We start from the raw sequence: 21,778 nt of genomic DNA on the forward strand, positions 1-21,778 counted from the left end.
GACGAAGGGAACAGGTCAAAAATTAAGTTACAAGATTTGACACAGACAAGCAGCCAAAAATGAAAGCTAAATAAAAACGTATAAAAAATATTGTATTTCTCCGACTTGCACTCAGGTGTGTCTGTGTGCTTGCGTGTATTTTGTGGGGAGAAGGTCTGCCTTTCTTGCAACAATAGACGGATCTTATAATGATTGCGCAAAATTCACTGCACAGCAAAATGGAAGAGAATCATGCAAGGACCTGTCTTCAGCAAATTGCACTAATTCGTAGTGGCTTCAGTGTATGTGGGTGAACTGACAGTTAAACCTTATCATGAATACCCGACCTTAGGTATGTAGTGAAGTATTGTTGCCAAACTGCCGGTAATTATTATTATTCCATACCTCATTTAAACCGACTTTATAACGAAACACAGCATCATGACATTACGAAGCAGCCACTATAATGAATTCCAAACGTACAGAAGTAAAAAAACATGCCGAAATTTCTTCGCCGCAATAGAGCTTTCTGTACAGCCGCAGCCAATGAAACTCAGCCACTGTCTGGTGGTGGCATTAGCTACGGCCCATGAAATTCTTAGCCGCAGCCCATGAAACCCAGCCATGGTCCGGTGGTGGCTCGTGTTGTTGGTGCCTATGGCAGTGACAGAAGTATGATTATGGCTAACTTTAACCTTAAATAAAATCAAAATTACTGAGGCTAGAGGGTTGCAATTCGGTATGTTTGATGACTGGAGGGTGGATGGTTAACATACCAATTTGCAGCCCCCTAGCCTCAGTAGTTTTCAAGATCTGAGGGCGGACAGAAAAAGTGCAGACAGAAAAAGTGAGGACGTACAGACAAAGCCATCACAACAATTTTCTTTTAAGAAAACTAAAACAAAGAAGAAACTATGGAAGTAATGAGGAAATTCACATTAGAGCGAATAAAAACAAAAGGAAATACTGTCAACGTACATCTTGCACGTCAGGTTGAGCTAGCAGCTATTAAGCATGCGCAAATGAGGAAGACGAATGACTTTAAATGGAAGCCTTTTCTCTCTTTCTAATATTATTCCAAACCTCATTTAAACCGACTTTATAACAAGTCACGAAGCAGTTATAACGAATTCCTGAGGTAAAAACAAAGAAGAAACGAACTAATTACATTTGAACGAATAAAAAAAAGGAAATACTGTCAATGTACACCTTGCACATCTGGTTGAGCCAAAGGCTACTTGAATGGCTCAATACATGGATAAAAGGGACATAGCCTGCATAAATGGGACCGGTGTCTGTGTTTGTCTGTATACGGGTTTGAAACCTACCCTATTATCTAAGTTGGGTCAAATGATGGCCACGTGCCAAATTTTGTCTAGATAGGTCAAGCAGTTCAGATTTTTATAGGGCACATTGGGCTTCAGTTACTACAGAAAGCAGATCTCTTCTTGTAGAAATTATCGATATAGGTTTTCAATGTTGATTTTATCAAGGTAATTAAATATATTAATAATTATCTTAAATTATGATAAAAATTTACGTAAATTCTGATAAAAAATTGATGTTACAGGGGATTTATTGATTCAGGTTAATCATCCATCTGACAATGCCTGGAAAAAAAACCTGAAGCGGTTAGGGGAAAAATGACCATTAACCCATAAAACCTGATGGAACTAATAAAAACGAAAATTTCATTTGTGATGTCTGTGTTTGTAGCCTATGTCTATCACCAGGGTAGGGGCTGATTTTGAATTATAAGCTTCCGGAGGTCTAATAGTGGCCACATGCATAATTTTGTCTAGATCTGTCAAGCGGCTCAGATTTCTTTAGCGCACAAACATTTAAACATTCACTTTTACATATAAGAATATATATATATATATATATTATATATATATATATATATATATATATATATATATATATATATATATATATATATATATATATATATATATATATATATATATATATATATATATATATATATATATAGATAGATAGATAGATAGATAGATATATATATATATATATATATATATATATATATATATATATATATATATATATATATATATATATATATATTATAAAAACATATGTATAACGGTAGACTGACTGAATGTGAAGTGTAGTACTAATATTATGTGTTTACTTACCTTCCCAAAGTATTCATTATCGTTAATTTCTGAACACCAATTGGCAAAAAGGATTATTTCTTCTTTCTCATCAGCTGCTCATATGTCTGCGAACAGAGAAAGTTATGTCAATTATCTGTCTTTAATAGCAGACTCCAAAATCCCTCCAAAACCATGATCATGACCACGGGTATTGTTGTTACTTCTCTGAATGCTGTTTATACTATTTGCTATAGTAGCTAATGCTGCTGACAATATTATCAATGATTAAAACCATTTTTCATTATCATTTTCGCATCATTATTTTCTTGTTATAATCATCATCATTATGATCATGATATTCAGTAACTGTTAGATTCTCCACCATAGATTCCGGGCAAATAGAACCGTTTAACCGCAGCCCATATTTTGTTCGAGATACGTGGAATTGATTTGCGGGATTTCAGTTCTTCCCTTGACTTGGCTGAATCATCTTTTTTTTTTTTTTTTTTGGCAATAATTAGGATTCCCTCCTTGGATCGTTTAATAGTCTGTTTCAGCAAAGTATGATTTCTTTGTTCACACAGTTCATCTATTTTTATACTTTATTTAGATAGTTGCCTTCACTGATTATGAAATTTTCCTAACCACTGGACTGAGAAGAAATACCTCCTTTACGATATAAAGAAGTTTTGGGAAAAACATTTCACCCTTAAGTACTCCAACCATATAACTAACAAGTCAAATACAACACAAATCGAATTTTCTGACATGCACCAAATGAGACCAAGTCACACAAATAACAAAAAATAAGTCACTCTTAGAACAGAACTTATGCAGAATATTGCTAAATCCTGGGAATTTAACGATTTTTAGTTCAACAGATTTTACAAAAGCTAGACATTAAAAAGCTACAGATATTTACATAATTCATACAAAGATGGCTGCTAACCTTATGCAGACTTCGGAGGAACAAGTCTGCTATAAAAAGAATGAACAGAAGTGACTGACAAAACATGACCATAAAAGCTACCTTTCTTAATCAATAGGCAACAAACATGCAGCATAACCTGGGAAATCGTCTTTTGGAGCACTTTTCCGTTCAGAAATCAGATGCTTCAACTATTCGAATTCAAAACTTAATTAGCTTGAAATGTAATCGAAGGTCATGGCAGTAAATTAGTAGATAAAGCCTGAAAGGCTGAACTGCTTCATCGAGCTTTTAAAGCTAAGCAATCGGCTGAGGATGTCCCTCTTCCTGATACTTGTCATCCTGAACCTATTCTTACAAAATTGGCATTTCGCTTCAGGGATGTTGAGAAAATTCTGGATAATCTTGATAGCTGCGGTGGAGATGGTTTCTTCCCTTTGTTTTCTATAAAATTTTCTAGTGTGTTGTCTCCCAAGATTACTAGATTTTATTGATTTTCATGTCGACATAGTGTCTTTGTGGGTAGCGCAAGCTTACTAATATAGTGCCTGTTCCAAAAAGTGGCATATCTGTAGACTGCAGTAACTACAGGCCAATTTCTATTCTCCCTGTGCTCTCCCAAGTTGCTGAAAACTTATTTTTAAGTCACTATATAAGTATGTGGGATCTAAAGGATTTTAGCTGATAGTCAATACAGGAGGCAGTTAGGAACCTGTGATGCTCTTTTAGACTTGACATACCAATTGCAAGAGAACCTTGATAAGGGTTTTGAGTGTAGAGTAATTAATATAGATTTTAGTGCTGCTTTCGATTTAGTAAATCACAAGGCACTTATTTATAAACTTCAGAATCTTGGAGTGGGTTGATATGTGTTAAGATTACTTCAAGATTCCCTTACAGGTAGGCAGCAGTGAGTGGATGTGGACGGGATCTTTAGTGAACCAAGACCTACTCTGCCTGGAGTTCCACAGGGCAGCGTTCTTGGTCCACTGTTGTTTTTAGTGTAGACAAGAGATATGGTTGTTGGCCTGGAAAACAAGATTGTTCAGTATGCCAATGTTGCAACACTTACGAGAAATGAAGCTGCCCTCAACCTCAATCGGGACATAGACCGGATCAGGGAATGGTGTAGTCGGTGGAGGTATGAGGCTGAACTCCAGTAAAACGAAAAAACTGTTGATTAGCAGATCTCGTTCAGATTTTTAACTCCATCTCCCCCTTCAGGTGGATGGGACTCTGCTTAATAAGTCTGAAGCTTTAACTATTCTAGGTGTAACTTTTGACTCACATCTTTCTTTTGAGAAATATCTAATGAGTGTCAGCAAATGCCGCAAGAAAGTTAGGTACTGCTCATAAGGCCTCATTTATTTATAACAGTGATAAATTCAATGCAACCTGCTTTAGGTCATTTGTTCTTCCTCTACCAGAATACTGTTCTCCGGTATGGATGTCTGTTTCTGCCAGAGATTTATCTCTTTTAGTTAGCGTGGTTCGTGGTGGTCCCTTGCATGTCACTTTTTCATAGGTTGAATTTCAACAGAGGTCTTTCACATTCACTATTGATCCCCTTTATCTGCCGAGAGCAACCAGATTCGCTGAACAGCAGCACCAAGAGGCGGTAAATGTGCCTCGCTGTCGAACTTCTCAGTTCCAAAGGACCTTTATTCCTCACACCGTTGGACTGTGGAACAGCCTCCCAGAGGATGTTGTGCAGTTGGAACTTCAGAAGTTCAAGTGAAAATGCAATGTATTTTTATCCATTTATGTATTAATTTTTTATAATAAGTGGGATCTCTTATTTCTGTATTTCCTTTACTTCCTCTTACTTCTTCCTAATGAACACCATATTCTATGGAAGCCTGAATTTCAAGTCAGTGGTCCCTGTGGGCTTGTTCTATATGGATAGGTTTCACCTACTGAATAATAGTAATAATAATATTCTGAAAAAAAATATTGAAATGCTAAATTCTCTGGAATTAAACGTAACCTAACTGACAGCTCAGCTAATAGCGTGTCCATTGTTAATCCTTCTCCAATCATAATACAGTCTGAGGAAAGACAAATTATTCCATGCAATACAAAGGTCTATTATTTCACGCTGTTAGTTTTTATTTTCATTTCTAGTAAGGTTTCTCCGTTCATATTATCTGGCTTTTTTTTTACAGACAATGACAAATACCGTGGTTGCTTCATGTTAGAATCAGATGTAAAACAACTCGGGACCTGTCTCTTCTGCTTGCCTTCTTATCTTCAACAAAAGTTATCCTCATTTTATTATGTCTTGGTTTGGAAATCGATGCTTTAATTCTAGAGAATGTGGATGTTATTGTTTCAGTCATTCCCTTTCGACTGATGCTTACGAGTCCAATAACTCTCATGACACATGAGACAAACTGGAAATTAGTAAAACTGCCCTTTTATGTACACCACATTATCATTTCTTTGGGTGTGACTATTTCCAATAGCCTCACAGGGTATAACTTCCACATAGGATGTAAAAAATGTTTCTCTGGATCGCCTAGTGGAAAGGACATTACTTTGTTTTTGTTAATTGTAGAAGGCCATTGTGCAAATAACTGTTCCAATTCTTGAGGGGTTGTGTTTTCTTTAAAGAGACAAACTCGGTGTTAGATTAAGGGAAAATAATACAACTTCAGAAACTAAATATATATGGTTAAATGACAAGGTAAATAATAATGGTAAAAAGGCTGATTGTGAAAAATTTCGTTTTTCTTTAAATATTTCATCTTAACATTCTCATTCAGACGAAATAACGAAAAAGAGGAGTGCCAAGTCGATTATCAGTAGTTAAGCGGAAAGTTAAGCTGTATTGGTCATGATATATTTGGCAGAATTAAGCATTACAACAGTCTAGCAATAATGTTGGATCAAAGGCCATTGCTCTGAGAAAACAGAGTGGGTTGTTGGACAGAGGAGCTTTATTTTTAAACGTCATGAGGCTTAACATAAAGATGTATGAGAATTAGAGTTTCGAAAATGTGCCTCCAGATAGTAAGTGACGAGTGATGTTGCTGAAATTTTGCAAGTCACCGAATTTCCACGCTCAGTAAAGATATAACATCCAGTAATAAGTTGTTACTGGCTCGTATACAATGCGTGAACAGAGTTCACAGTTTACTTTCACTGCAGTCTTGATGAGAGATTAGAGTACAATGGGAATAAGAGGTTAAATGGAATACTGATATTTGAACTGTTATAAAAAAAAAAGCAAAAATAAAAATTTCAATCACCGAGAGGTTTTGCAGAAAGAGAAAGTTATGTTAATACTTCATACCCGATGCCTTTCCGTCTTGAGAGGAACTGAAAGTAAACTCATGAACTGAGAATACAAAAGCCAAGTTTTTTCCTCTTTTCCGTCTTTCCATTCGGACCTAAACAGATTCAAGAATCAGGCATGGAAGTTCAAAAATAGTATTAATCCTGTGCATTAGATTTCGGTAAACCAATAAAATTTGAGATATTTTTCACTAATCTCAATTTTGCTAAGAAGAATATATAAAGAATTCAAGTGCCATAGCTTTTTGTCTCCAAAACCATACTCGATTGCCTAACATCAATTTGTTCTTTAAAAATTTAAACATACTTAAGTGACAAATTCGGGCTCAAAATACTCCCAACATATTATTGTATTCAATCCTCATCAAAAACAGATAATTATGACACATACTTAGAATGAAAAGGTACATGTTAAAAATACTGAAATATTGCTTGAAGCGCAGCCCTTGTGTTTAGTAAACTTGGATTTCTTATATCTTTTTCCCCTTCTGTCATTCTGCGTCTTCTGTTATTCATGTCCCATATATCTTCTTCCTTCACCTCCCAGCCATCCTCTCTCATTCTCACTAGTCTCGAATTGTTCTTTCACTTCCCATTGAGTTTGATCTTTAAATTTTATCTGAACGGTCACTCTAGCAGTTTCTACGTATAACCATGTTTAACATATCTAGCTTTTTTGTTCTTTGTAGTGAACGTGTAATTCACCCCGCCACAATGTAGTTTGTTGAGTTTTCAGATTATTTCAAGTCACTAGATCTGCCTCTAAAAGCTTGTTGCGTCACGGTTGTCATATCATATTGTGAACTCAGTCAGTCAATCCAGCAATTGCTAAGTACTTTTTGGCCTTTATTCTGCCAAGCTGAACAAGACCCCTCTCTCTTCTCATGTGGTCTTGGTACTACTGTATATCCTCAAGAGAACCACATCCCACATTTTCAGTGTCTAAAACTTGAAATCTCCGCTGTTTGCTTCACTGATTGATTCTTTTTATCTAATGCAAACATTTGGAATCCGCCCACTTCATTTTTTCTAGATTCCAGTGGCCTTCCGTTTTTGAAGATGCCATTCTACTGCTTCCCACTAGGATAGACCACTCCCTTTCCCTCCCACTCTACTCTTTATCACGAGGACTGATCATATAGATGACTTTAGATTGCCTCTCCCATAATAGTCGCCAATATGAGCACCACTTAGTGTTCAACAGCATTTCCCAATGGATCTCACATTCTCACCTGTGGCCTCAAGCTAAAGTTTGCTCAGAATGAAAGTCAATCAATAACCCCCAATTTGTAAAGCAATAATCTCCCTCCTTGCCCCCATGAATCATAAATGCAGCAAATAGTAAATGTGTGAAACGGCAGTGGGAGGTCATACATAATGAACATAAAATTCTTTATCAATGTTATTACTTTGACATACTATATACATCGCAGTCAACATGTGATTCAATTTACCCAAGAAATAATAACGAAACCTAATTTTGCCTAATCACTTTTGGCCTGACATTCACCAGTAAGTTTTAACACATCTGAACGCATGGCTTTCAAAACCTTACTGTGATCCTAAATAAAACCTCGACATATTTTGAACTGTTAAGTCTCACTTTTGGCGACCTTTAATTATGTTATTACCATGGTGGATGGTGTTGATAGATTCCCTAATATGGATTCCCTCAAAAACCAATGTCAAAACCCATAACAGACAATTTTTTCGAAGGAACCTACTCTATTATCTATGGTGAATTAACCATGAATAACAGCCTTTGTCTTATTCCAGAGAATATGCAACATATTCTGACTTTCAGATTCTTGTTATTATCTCGCTTCTCTACTTTGAGGAAATGTTACTAGCTCAGGGTTTAGTACTGAACAATCCTTCCACATGAAACCAAATCTCCTATTCAAATTCTTCTTTTAAGTCGATTTTGTACTCAACTTAAAAGATTTATTTTACTTTTTTTGCTACGCAAATAGGACTATAAAATCTAGTGATTCCTTTTCCTTAGGAAAGCAGTCTGAGGATCGAGAAATCCACAATCATATTATTACCTTCATGATCAGACAATGCCTTTGAAGGACGAGCCTGACAGCAGAAGGATGGAAAATAAATCTACAAAAATGTAACATGCTTGGTGGAGGGGGTTAAACCAAAATATGTAAACCTAGAAGAAAAGATACGTTTAACATTTGTGCTAGACAAGGTCTCCTCAGTGATGACTCAGACGTTAGATCTGCACCACCTCCAAATCAGTATGAAGAAAGACAATTGTCATTTTCAAATGATTAAACTGCACCCTACAAGTAACACTGGTCCCCAATTGATCCTCCAGAATTACCGTATTACAGATTTTTTAGATACCTGGCTTTGGTACTATGGATAAGGAGGAGTATTGTTGAAACTCATTCAGAATCATTTTTCCTCTCCCTCTCTTTTGAGTTACAGACTTGGAAAAGTTGGGAAGCAGGAACATCAGAAATGCTGGAGGAACTCCAGTAGGTGAATCTTGTTACAATTCTCACGCAGAGAGGCTAGAACGCAGTTTTACCTTGTGTCCAAAGTGAGTTGAACACAAATTACCACTCAAATTAGATGCCAGGCAGCTGGCAAAGGTTAATCATTTAAAGACCCAATAACCGATTTTTCAGACTTAGCATGTATCCCGGAATCACACATAAGGCTTGCTGCTATTGACCCTCTAATTCTTTTTTTTTTTTTTTTTGTTGTTGTTTGCAAGACCAACTGTAAGTCAAACTGGAACTCTGCAATACAGAGGCAAAGTGATCCTCCTTGTAACTTGTCAGGTGTCAAAAATAAATGGTTGGATCAAAAACATTTTATTTTAATGACTGTCAGCTCTTCATCAACACCATTTACCTTCATTTAAGCAAGGCATCACATACTCTGCGAGCTTTCAGATTGGATCTATATCCAGGTTTGTATGAAACACCACCCATTACATTGCTTTGCTGCCTTTTGATAATTAATATATTTGCAAAGTAAATGTACAGAAGTCAATAATGTATGAATGACTAGGTAATATTTTCCCTAAATTTTTAGGACTATCTTGAATGCCTGGTGTCAGTCCTGCAGCATCTATGCAAAGATGGGTTGCACATACAGTCATCAGGTGCTACCTGATGCTGTCCTACCTTGAATACCTTTAAAATTAAGTTCCAAGGGCACACGCTAACCCCTTGATGAAAGATGTGGCAGTTTAAAAAAGTTCATTTCTAACTAAAACCTAGAAACCAATCTACTTCTGTAGCAGTTTTAGTAATGCATAAAAATTCATAACCTTTTATGTTAGGTTGTTCATTCCTTTTATATTCAGGGTCCTATCTTTCAGTTAGTATTTGAAGAATGGACGGAGCAATGATTGTCTAGTTTTTTTTTTTATTTTACTAGAGTCACTCCCTGTTAGGAAAAATGACTTCTTGACAGATAAAATATAACATACATATATATATATATATATATATATATATATATATATATATATATATATATATATATATATGACTATTTATCACATCACCGTGATTCATATACAATCAGAAAGCTACAACCGTCCTTTAATATCAATTCACTCTACCTCGAAATAATATATTTTCATATATATGTTACCGAAGGGGAATTTTTAGTTGATAATAAGTCCACCGTCCCGTGGGGTGACGGTGGACTTATTATCAACTAAAAATTCCCTGGTCGGGACGGTGGACTTAATCAACTAAATATGAAAATATAAATATATTATTTCAGGTAGAGTGAATTGGATATTAAAGACGGTTGTAGCTTTATGATATATATATATATATATATATATATATATATATATATATATATATATATATATATATATATATATATATATATGTATGCAGTTTATTGATCACAAATAATAAATAGAACAGTACTGTACATATGAACAATAATAAAAATACTCTGACTGTACAAGTGAAAAGAATTATTTAAATTTTTTCATAAACTTATTTTGAATTGCAAGAGCAAAACATTATATATATCGATATATCCAATATAAAATTTTTAAAAATCTTCACTGCTAAAAACTTCACCATTTTGGATGTTTTACCTTGGAATAAAGCAAAACATTCTGAAATGTGAACAATAAAATCAGGACTGGCAACTGCACGCAATCTCCCGAAACAATAACAACCATAGAGCATCATTAACATGGAGTGGCGATCTCCCTGCCGAGTGTGAGACCTCGGGCGGCCATACTGAAAGTCCTGGTTCAGCTCATGGTACTATGCTGTAGGGACGAAGAACTGCGGCAGCTTTTTTTTTTTTTCTCTCGTTTAATTATTAGTAGAATATGCTATTTTTTATAGGTAATTAACCATCACTGTAAAATATATTTCGAAAGATTTCTATTCTGAGCTTTATTTTAGTTGAAGTAAATTATTTTGCAATCTAATCTGTAGTCTCAAATATTTGTAAAAGCAACCAACGAAAGAAAAAGCTAGCAGTCATTTCTTTCCATTTTAAATAGTAATAAAGCAAGGAAGGCCTAGCACTTGCTATGTTAAGATTCTCTTCCTTCCTGTTACCATTCTTAAAGGCTACTTTTTCCTTGCCGTGATAGTTCGATAACTTTTCCCATAAAGAAATCTTCATATGTTTGAAAACAATTTGTACTTACAGAAAGGTTTAAATGATATAGCACCTTACCAAATGAATAAATTGAGGGATAGGTCTAGCCTGGGCTACCAAATTTCATTTTGTTGCTATTACCAATCTATGAGACATTTGGTTCGACTAGTGTAATAGAAGTTCTTTTCTAGGATTTGGTTAAGTCGTCCTAAAATACTTTCACGGTAACATGTTTAAAAGACACGACTTGTTGACAAAACCAGGAGCCTACACATCTACTTACTACTAAGCCTTTTCAATAACGGACAAGCTCGTTTTTACTTTGTATGATGTGGCATATATGTATAAGATGAATGAAGTTGCGATTTCAAGACTGAAGTCGCCATTGTCCTTAAGTGCCACAATAATATGTTGAGAGCATGCCATGTCGATTTGCTACAAATAAAAACACACATGGCTATTTAACTTAGAATTGAATAATAGGATTTGTTCTCTACATTTTGTTTACGTCGTCCTAAAACGCTCTCCCCAAGTGTCACGTTTCGGAATTTCGTTGAGAAACCAAGTATGGTGGTACGCATTTTGTCAAACAACTATAACAGTGGCTTTGATGTCTAAAACTGGAAAATGATGGCATACACCGTATCATACAAGCCTACATGCATACTGCAGATATTTCTTAACGACTGACAAAATACAGCAGGCGTCCTCATGCATCACAGTAACATGCCTAAAAGACGAGACTGGTTGACAGCTGACACATCTATAGCAAAACCCACCTAGCTTTGCAGCTAAGCCCGCCCACTGCACGCCAATGATTGGCTAGCTCTCGAAGGGGGAAATGACTTCACACTAGTTAACAATCCAAATGATTACCAGTACGGATTTGTCAGTAAATGTTGAGTTTTGTGCATGAAACATAACACCACAGATTTGAGTTCCCAGAGTCGTGAAGTATGCAACTGATATCTCTGATAAAGATATATTAAGTTATATATCATTATGAAGATCTTGGATCATTTTGTCTGTGCATCTTTTTTTTTTTATCATGCGCAGCCTAAATATACAAGCACCTTACTTTTTTTTTTTCAATCGGTGTTGGCCTACGCAACTGATCTTACATAGACCACATTAATTGAAATGAAGCTAGACTTAGGCAGCCAGTTCCGATATTATGGTATTAATTCTTCATAATCCTGCGTGTCAAATGTTAATATCATTGAGAGATTAGGCCTACACTTCAATTACTTATATTTTGAGGCAATGACAGGGCACAGACTTACACGTCAATTTCTTATATTTTGAGGCAATGACAGGGCATAGGCCTACGCGTCAATTTCTTATATTTTGAGGCAATGAGAGGGCATAGACCTACGCGTCAATTTCGTATATTTTGAGGCAATGACAGGGTATAGACCTGCACATCAATTTCTTATATTTTGAGGCAATGACGAGGCACAGGCCTACACGTCAATTTCTTATATTTTGAGGCAATGACAGGGCATAGACCTACAAGTCAATTTCTTATATTTTGGGCCAATGACAGGGCACAGACCTACGCGTCAGTTTCTTACATTTTGAGGTAATGACAGGGTATAGGCCTACAGTCAGTTTCTTATATTCTGAGGCAATGACAGGGCATAGGCCTACATGTCAATTTCTTATCACAAATAGTGTTCTGCCTGTATCTGTTGGAAACAGAGTAGCTTTTAATCAGTATAGTAGTTTCAGCTCCACGATATATAATGTACAGCATATGCATAAAGTGGAATGTACACGTATAAGCAAGTGCACATACACATACATGCATGGATGGCCATAGTAATTGTAATGCCACTTATAGCACAGAACAAAAGTAAAACTAGTGGACACGAAGCTGATGGCACACAAATCAATCATAGGACTGTCTCAGCCTTACACACAACTATCAAACTGCTCTCAATGAACTATATTGAAAATATATTTACAAAAGGGAAAACGGTAATTCTAAGCCGGCTGTCCACGGTGAGCTAGACTGTGGCAATTGGCGTTTTTCTATGTTATTTTACTTGCTTTACAAGAATTTAAAGTCATATTTTGTCGGCCGGCTGTAAATATACCGTAATTGACCTTTGAAGACTACACGACTTAAGTACCTAACGCTGGGTAGGTCTAAGCCGGCATTCCGCGACAAGCCCCCCCACCTCCCCTCCATAACTAATACGGCAAAATTGTAACCAGTAAACACCTCTAGGGTACGTTAGGTTGGTATTTTTAGGGGGGTTTACTGGTTACAATTTTGCCGTATTAGCTATGGAGGTGGGGGGGCTTGCCGCGGAATGCCGGCTTAGACCTACCCCACGTTAGGTAATACAAGTCGTGTAGTCTTCAAAGGTCAATGACAGCTTAGTTACAGCCGGCCGACAAAATATTACTTTAAATTCTTGTAAAGGAAGTAAAATAACATAGGAAAACGTCAATTGCCATAGTCTAGCTCACCGCGGACAGCCGGCTTAGAATTACCGGGAAAACAAATTATATTACTGATAGGAATAAATATAAGGCTACTTTAGCATTTCTCTGAAAATGAAGGCTATGATAGGAAGGCATCATAAGGTACTTAACGAAATAAGAAATGATAAATGATAGCTGAAAAAGTTACGTATGAGATGATCCAAACCAGTCTTTGAGTAGCCCATGAATCACTTGATTTTGGGGCCAGTCTTGTAGAGTACCCTGTTGGATAAAGGATACGTGAGTCAGTAAATTCTCTCTCCCTCTCTCTCTGGCCCCCTCTCTGTTGTTAGGAGAATATTCTAGTGTAGATCGTTCTTACTTTATATCATGTGGCATGTGCAAATTAATGATATTCTGATCTCAAAATTAAATTGCCACTACATTTATGTGCCATAATATGAACATATGAGACATGTTAAAGAGAAAAAGTGGATCTACTGCTACGGCGACATGGGCTATATCTGACTAGCACAAAATTAAGGATGAATAAATTCTATTCGGCTTTGTTTACCTGTGAAATGTTATCCCATTTTCTCTTGAAGGCTTGTTTTTTCCTATTTTGGCAACTATAAGTCGAGCATCATACCATTACTGCGATCAGGATAAAAAAAAAAAAATCAAACGCGCTAAGCCCCTGTTCAATTTGCGAGGTTACCAGACCTTTCAAGGTGGCTGCAAGGCTCTGCAGCGCCACCCTCGTGGAAGACCACTGAAGTACATAGTACTATATACAGATAGCATCATAGCATCTCCAGATATTTACCCTCTATGATAATAACACGAGAAAATTCGCATCCCTGACTCCAAAGGGTTGGCATGCCTGAAAAGCTGCGAAAACAAAGCTGACTTGTCAGACGACATACAGTGGCACTCAGTATTTAGCCTACTTCTCACTGACCCAACGTTGGGATGATAGAGCATCTTCGGCAACATCAAATGAATTCTGGACCCGAAAGACAGGAAACCTCATTAGCTATATGAAGTCATATAGAAATGCATATAAATAATAGGCTATGCTCCTCACAGAAATTAGTCAGAAATTAAATATAAATCGGACAACAGTGTTCAGGTGCATCAAACGTTTTAACAAAGAAGGGAACCTCAAGAATCGGCCTAGAAAAGGACGACCCCAATGCACTACTCCATTGCAGGATGGCCTGATCATTGCTAGAGTCAACTCACAGCCTATAACAACTGCTGTGAAAGTGAGAAAAAAACTAGGTCTTCAAATCTCTAATGCTACGGTGAGAAGGAGTTTGCACGACCAAGGAATTCATTACCAAGTACAGCTATCAAACCCTCTCTGTCTCAAAATCACCAGAAGTAGCGAGGCGCTTTCACTCTTCAGCATCTACCATTTGAATCATAATCATGGGATAAAGTTGTATTGTGTGATGAGAAGACTATTGCTAGTGACGATCATGGTATACTCCATTGCTGACAACCTAATAACACTAGGTAAGTAATTATTAACACTAGTTTTCATGTAGGTTTAGGCCTATGTGTAACATGAACTTCCTTTAATACTCTGATTAAATACATACAAGTTCGTTTAAATATAAGTTTTCTTTTTTCTTTCAAGGATAATAATTTAGGCCTATTAGAATTTCAATGAATAAATTATTGGGAGTGAGAAAACATTCTTCATATCAATGTGAAATCTTTGATGCTGAATTTTATGAATGCTGGTGATATTCAGCACTGATATTTTCGTTTATTTAAGATAACTTTTTTTGTAACTCAATTTCTAGGTTCCATAAAGAAAATACTCAACCGCTGCGCCGTGGCGAAGTGGAAGAATTTCAGCAGGATTATTATGGGGATGGATGACCAAAGGGAGCTGATTCCCATCAACGAGCATCTAACAGGACAACAGTATGTAGAAATTCTTGATGAAGTCCTGATCCCATCGGTGAGAAAACTTCTACTACCGGATCATTTGCCAATCGACCTTGTAATGGACAACTCTTCTGTTCATAAATCAAAAGTGGTCAGGGTTTGCTGAACAAAGCAATGGTATATGTGTTGACTGGCCTGCAAAATCTCCTGACCTCAATCCGATTAAAAATCTTTGGGGACAATTGGTAAGGGAATGCGATAGTGAGACAATAAAAAACAAACCTGCCCAGATTAAACACTGCCTATATGTGTGAGAATCATTAAGACCGAAAAGATGGATGAATAATTCTTGTCAAACATTAGCGCGTGACGTTGTGAGAGGTGCTAAAGAAAGAGCAGGAAGACAAGTACTGCTGGTTTATTGATGAAGCGACCTGCTTATAAAGCGGCATGTGTACGTCGGCGTATAACGCAGAGATCGCCAGTACAAAAATTTACAAGTGACCCAAGGTCAAACTATTTCTCTACACAAAACAGGACAGGTACATATAGAAAACATGATGATTAACAATAGCAGGTTGGACACAAAAATACTCTGACACATATACTTGATACAAGGGCAAATGAACAGGTAATGGATATACAAATCACAATAATGATAATAAGATTGTGTACGTGCGACCTCAGGTCAGCTGTGAAGGCACCGCAGAAAACGGGATGTTCATCATAGAGAACCTGTTGAGCGGGGACTTTACAATACTCCTCCCCCAAGACGTAGGTAATGTCTGATCAAAGCAGGTACCTGCTGGGGCAGCAGAGGGGGCCGCGCCTTCTCGATGCCAGCTGGGGGGTGTGTTCGACTTCTTCGGTGTCCTGTGGATGCCCTGTGGATGGGAGTGTTGGGTTGCTCTCCTGCCTGCCTGGACCCGGGGCGCCCACGATGTTTTCTTGTGGATGGGGCGGGCTGAGGGGGCGCCACCTCCTGCGGGGGCTTTGGGAAGTGCCCCCGACGTCTTCCTCCAGGAATGAGGGCTTGAGGCGGTCTATCAATACCCGGTCTTCCTTCCAGTGCATGGCCATGCGGAATGCCTTCTTTTTCCTCTCAAGTACAAGGAAAGGCCCTCTGTAGGGCCTGGTTAATGGTGGACGTACAGCATCATTCCTGACGAAGACGTGGGTGGCGGAGGATAGACCGGGAGGCATGAATGGGGACGTCCTGTCGGTATATGTCCGCCGGCAGGGGGCGAACTTCCCAAACCTGTTGCGGAGCCTCTGCATTGTTAAGTCGTCCCGGTCCTCTGTGATGAGTTCCCCCGGGACTATGAGGGACTCTCCGAAGACCTTTTCTGCTGCAGACAAGTCGCCATTGGCTCTGGGGGCGGTCCTCAGCCCGAGGAGGACCCAGGGCAGCTGATACTTCAAATTCTCGGCGGTGCAACAAGCCATGAGGGACACCCTCAGGGACCTGTGGAACCTTTCCACCATTCCATTGACTGTGGGGTTGTAGGCGGTGGTACTGTGGTGAGTGGTTCCCAGCAGGCATGCTAGGGCGGTCCATAGCTCGGACAGTTGTCAGTTGTTATATGGTCCGGGACACCGAACCGGCTAATCCAGCTGGAGAGGAGGGCTTCTGTGCACGCACTGGAGGTGGCTTCTTCCATGGGCGTAGCTTCGGGCCACCTGGTGGAGCAGTTGACGACTGTCAAAAGGTATCTGGCTCCTCCTAACGGGGGAAGAGGACCCACTATGTCGATGTGGATGTGCCAGAGACGTCTCTTCGGCTGAGGAAAGTCGCCCACCCCCGATTCGGTGTGCCGCCCTACTTTGCCAGTAGCCTGGCCGTTGTCCTGCCAGAGGGGTGGGACAGTCCGTGGATGACGTCGAAGACCAGCCAATGATGGGAGGCGGGCACCAGTGGGCAGGGGTGGCCAGTGCTTACGTCACTCAGCAGTGTTGGCCCTCCAGGGCCGAGGGGCACGTCCTTCCACCTCAGCGACGTGATGGCGGTGCGGTATGCAGGAACCTCTGGGTCAGCAGCTTGTTCCCGGGCGAGGTCCTCGTAGTTGATCCCGAGCTGCACTGCGTTGATTTCGATCTTTGAGAGGGCATCGGCTACTGGGTTCTTCCTGTCGGGAGGTACTTGATGGTGCAGGTGAACTCCGCGAAGGCTGCGAGGTGCAGCTGCTGCCTGGAGGACCATGCATCCCCCAGCTTTGTGAAGGCGTGGACCAGCAGCTGATGGTCCGTCCAAACTGTGAAGGGCATACCCTCCAGGAGGAATTTGAAGTGGCGTACCGCCTGGTACACCGCAAAGAGTTCCCTGTCAAAGTTGCTGTAGCGGGACTCGGTGGGGCTGAGCTTCCTGCTGAAGAAGGCGATGGGCTGAGGGGCTCCGCTGACGACCTGTTCCAGGACGGCCCCACAGGCGACGTTGCTGGCATCCATTGTTAGCTGGAGGGGGGGTGCTGGGTTGGTTCATCGGGCCAAGACTAAGTCACCGTTTGGGCCCGTTAATGGCTCCGGGAACCACTCCAGGGGTCACCACTGTGAGAGGTGCTAAAGAAAGAGCAGGAAGACGAGTACTGCTGGTTTACTGATGAAGCGATCCGCTTATAAAGCGGCGTGCAGACGTCGGCGTATACGCAGAGACCACCAGTACAAAAATTTACAAGTGACCCATGGTTAAACTATTTCTCTACACAAAACAGGACAGGTACATATAGAAAACATGATGATTAACAATAGCTGGTTGGACACAAAAATACTCTGACACATATACTTGGTACAAGGGCAAATGAACAGCTAATGGATATACAAATCACAATAATGATAATAAGATTGTGTACATGCTACCTCAGGTCAGCTGTGAAGGCACCGCAGAAAATGGGATGTTCATCACAGAGAACCAGTTGAGCGGGGACTTTACAACGTAATTCTCACCCCTTGCTAGCAAGTGAGTAGAGTTAAGGATCTCCCTCCATTTCTTGCGTTTATTCAATTATAGCGAGAGTATAATCTCAGTGTTAGTCTTACTTGGAATGGTCGACCTCATTCCAGGAGTGTTATCAATGCTGTTACCAGCCTAGCCGTGTTTCTGTGTTCCCGACTGCCTGAAGAATCCGCACTGGCGGGGCTGATAGTGTAAGGACTGCGGTATGAGCGACATACTGGCTGGGTGTTTACAGGTTTATTGGTAGTTCCTTACTGAGATAAATGTACAGAATCTTCGATGTTATTGACGCATGCGAGCGGTAATGTAGCGTCTACACAGACAGGTAAAACAGAGATAAAAGGTTCAGACATCTGAGTTTGTCGGCAGACAAACAGATGACGATATCAAGAGACATGATTAACGTACAGTGATGAAACATACATCAGTGGAAAGGCCAGGAAATTCTACATATGGCCAATTGCTTGAGATTCAAGACAGATTAATGGATACAATACAGTAGCATAATATATGTGAAATGGAGAGACATTTGGCGTCTTCACAAACAGAAACAACACGTACAGTTTGATACAGAAGATTCGTTGGAACATTATGAGTACATGATTAGAATGCTTGCATGGCAATGCAAGTAGTGGTGATTGTACATACATTAAGACAGCAATGCTTAGGGAGAAACAGACGGAAATATTGTATGGTTGAAATCGCGTTCCTGTAAAGAAAGAAAACGAGAAGCTTGCTTTGTCCTGTCCACTTCGATGATGACGATTGACGAACACACGAACACACACGTGTTTGGAAGAGGCAGCGTCGGGCTCTTACAATAGAAATATTGCCTAAATGTCTTAAAGGATCATTTGCACGTGGCCAGCATTCGTAACTGTGATGCGTTATCCATTACACTCAGTCATTGCTGTTGTGTAATTTCCAAGTTAATTATCATAGTGAAAGTGTCCACTTTTCCTTCGTAATTTCTTCCAGGTTGTGATTGTAAAAAATAAATTACTGTTAAGAAAATCACTTTTACTTGGCGACCTTGAACTTATTGCTTAATCTTGCATTTTATCAGCTTATGGGCTTGTGAGGGGTTTTCTTGTAAGGATAAAATTATTACTTCAAGGCCCAGTATGCAGTCGTCCCCTCGAACCCAGTAACAGACTTATTTTTCTTATTCATATTTATGTTATAAGCTACGACTTAACTCTTTATTCAGATAACGCATATTTTCATCTTTATAAAAAAAGATAAATGTATTTACTTATACAAAAAAATTAATATTCATTTACTTTTTATACACTCTCATAATCTGCAAGACACGGAAGGAAAATTAAATTATTTGATGAACTGTTGTTAACAGAGAGAGAGAGAGAGAGAGAGAGAGAGAGAGAGAGAGAGAGAGAGAGAGAGAGATCTTTTATGCTTCATATTTCCATTTTGTTCTTACATGATTGAACTGATTATTACAATTTATATATTTAGTTTCTTAGGACATTTCATGTTTCATTTCATTAAGAGTTTTAAGTGGATGATTGTTTTAATCCTTTTATTCCTTATGATTCAGTTAAATAACAATAGACTTACATCAATACTTATTATATGCAAGTAGGCATTAAACCCAACAATGAAGAACTTAATACAAACAAATGTTATCGACCAATACACCTAGTAATAATGAGATTTAATACGTAATGAGTGCTTGAAAATTTAAACACATAACTGATAAAGCACAGGCTTTGTTTTTTGTCATTTTAAGTTTTACGTTTTAACTTCTTTCAAGTAAAAACATATCAGAGCCTGAAATTATAAATAAGCCACTACGATAATTTGAAAGATAACGGGTTCCAGTAAATCAGTCACTTCACAACAACTCTGCTGCCTGCCGGCACTCTCCCAGCTGTAGTTGTCAGATATTGCTTTCTACGTTGACAATTTATCCGAAAATCTAGACTGAGAGTATCGAGGCTTTTGGATCTGCCTGTACGATTAAGGACAAATCATAAAAATACACACACATATATATGTATGAAGAGAGAGAGAGAGAGAGAGAGAGAGAGAGAGAGAGAGAGAGAGAGAGAGAGGGAAATATACTGTATGCCTCAGTATACACTCAAGTATTGATACGGAACTAGGATATGAGAAGACAATGGAACATAGGCGATGCACAGCCAAAAATCTGAGGTCATGTGACAGTTACCATGCTGCGTGTGCCAAGCAAATGCGAAATGGAAGTGGTGGTAACTGTTCCCAACTAACTACTGTGATGAATGAATGTACTTCCAGTTGATCACATTATCTACTTTTAAGCCGTCTGTAATTCAGTCTTGATTCGCGAGACTTCTCATTACCCCAAAACGTAAGCAGGTGACCACTTGCCTGTTATTATTGCTTACTGTCCGAGGAAAAGTTACTGTATTACTTTCCGGAGGGTGTTCTGGTGAAAATGAAATGGAAATAAACTAGCGTTTGAAAAATGAAGGATTGTAACGGTTGGGTACTGAACGCAAAAACCGACCAGACAGCCACCAACCAAACAGGTTTTAAATTTAACATTCACCTGGTCCACCAAGGAACCACTCATTGGCGTCCTACTTTACTCCTAGAAAGATGATTCTTTTACGAAAATAGAAAAAGAAAGAAGAATCCATGTTACTGATCCTAACTGTGTGAGATTTAAATGCACGTTCCATATACAATATATAACACATATAAGGAATGAGATCTTGAGGTAAACTGGGGAAAGGAGGAACTAAAGACTATCGAGTCACTTACCTTCTCAGAACAACTTTCACTGTGACTTTAATGTTGGGTTTCCCAGGTGTTTTGAAAAGATAAGACGTGTCTGGAAAAGTACTTGAATCCAATAGTCTATCAAACCTTGTGTCAACTATCTTTTCTCCAGCCAACTATTTCTTTCAAGAGAGTCACTTTCCTCGGGAACTGCAACAACTTTTATTTTAAAAGCCAGGCTCGGAATTTCTTACTAAACAAATACCCATAAGCAACAACTTGCTGTACACTTTTATCACAAACTATGTTCACATGATGTGTGCGTGTGTTCACTTTGCCTTTCCTATAATCCTTCGTCTTTCATCCTGAAGTCTAATTTTCCAGGTAAGTTGATCCTAATTACACAGACGAGAAATGGAGCGTCTCCTTTTCATTTGGAGCATTCAATTAATGTCCGCTAACATCGAAAACTCTTATCACATTTTGACAACATAACAGGCCGGGCTTCTTCCACGCAGTCTATCGACAGGAAATCGATCGCAGCCGGAAGGATAGATGCTTCCGCCACCGCCACTCGAGGGGTACTGGGTTGCGCTGACTGACCTGACGATACTCCTCACGCTAATCCGATTGCCTCACAAGGGTGAACTGATTCGTTTACTGAAAAAAATAATTGCGGGAAATCCATTCTTTCGATCTGAGACAAGTTTGTGTTGTATAAACGATTCCGCGTGCGATAACGCATACTTTAATACACACGCACATACTATCTATCTATCTATTTATCTATCTATACACACCCTATATATGTATATATACATATATATATACATA

The 21,778-nt window shown here is 38.8% G+C and overlaps 2 protein-coding genes across 3 annotated transcripts in view; both read right to left on the minus strand.

The window, feature by feature from the left end:
- The window catches only part of LOC136826833 (uncharacterized), a 181,047-nt gene extending 159,475 nt beyond the window's left edge, over positions 1-21,572 (minus strand). Inside the window, exons 1-2 of one of the 2 annotated variants that reach the window (XM_067084312.1) lie at positions 20,987-21,571; positions 2,139-2,224 (exon numbers count right to left, since the gene is read on the minus strand). The gene's annotated coding sequence lies outside the window, so the exon portion shown is untranslated. Of the gene's footprint in view, positions 1-2,138; positions 2,225-20,986 lie in introns of both variants that reach the window. The other variant, XM_067084313.1, reaches the window with a different exon arrangement.
- On the minus strand, positions 16,060-16,755 carry LOC136827125 (uncharacterized). Its single transcript, XM_067084886.1, has one exon. It carries the CDS (start codon positions 16,753-16,755, stop codon positions 16,060-16,062), a length of 696 nt encoding a protein of 231 aa, XP_066940987.1.
- Positions 21,573-21,778: the final 206 nt, after the last annotated feature.

Source organism: Macrobrachium rosenbergii, chromosome 41 (genome assembly GCF_040412425.1).
Source record: "Macrobrachium rosenbergii isolate ZJJX-2024 chromosome 41, ASM4041242v1, whole genome shotgun sequence".
NCBI lineage: Eukaryota > Metazoa > Arthropoda > Malacostraca > Decapoda > Palaemonidae > Macrobrachium > Macrobrachium rosenbergii.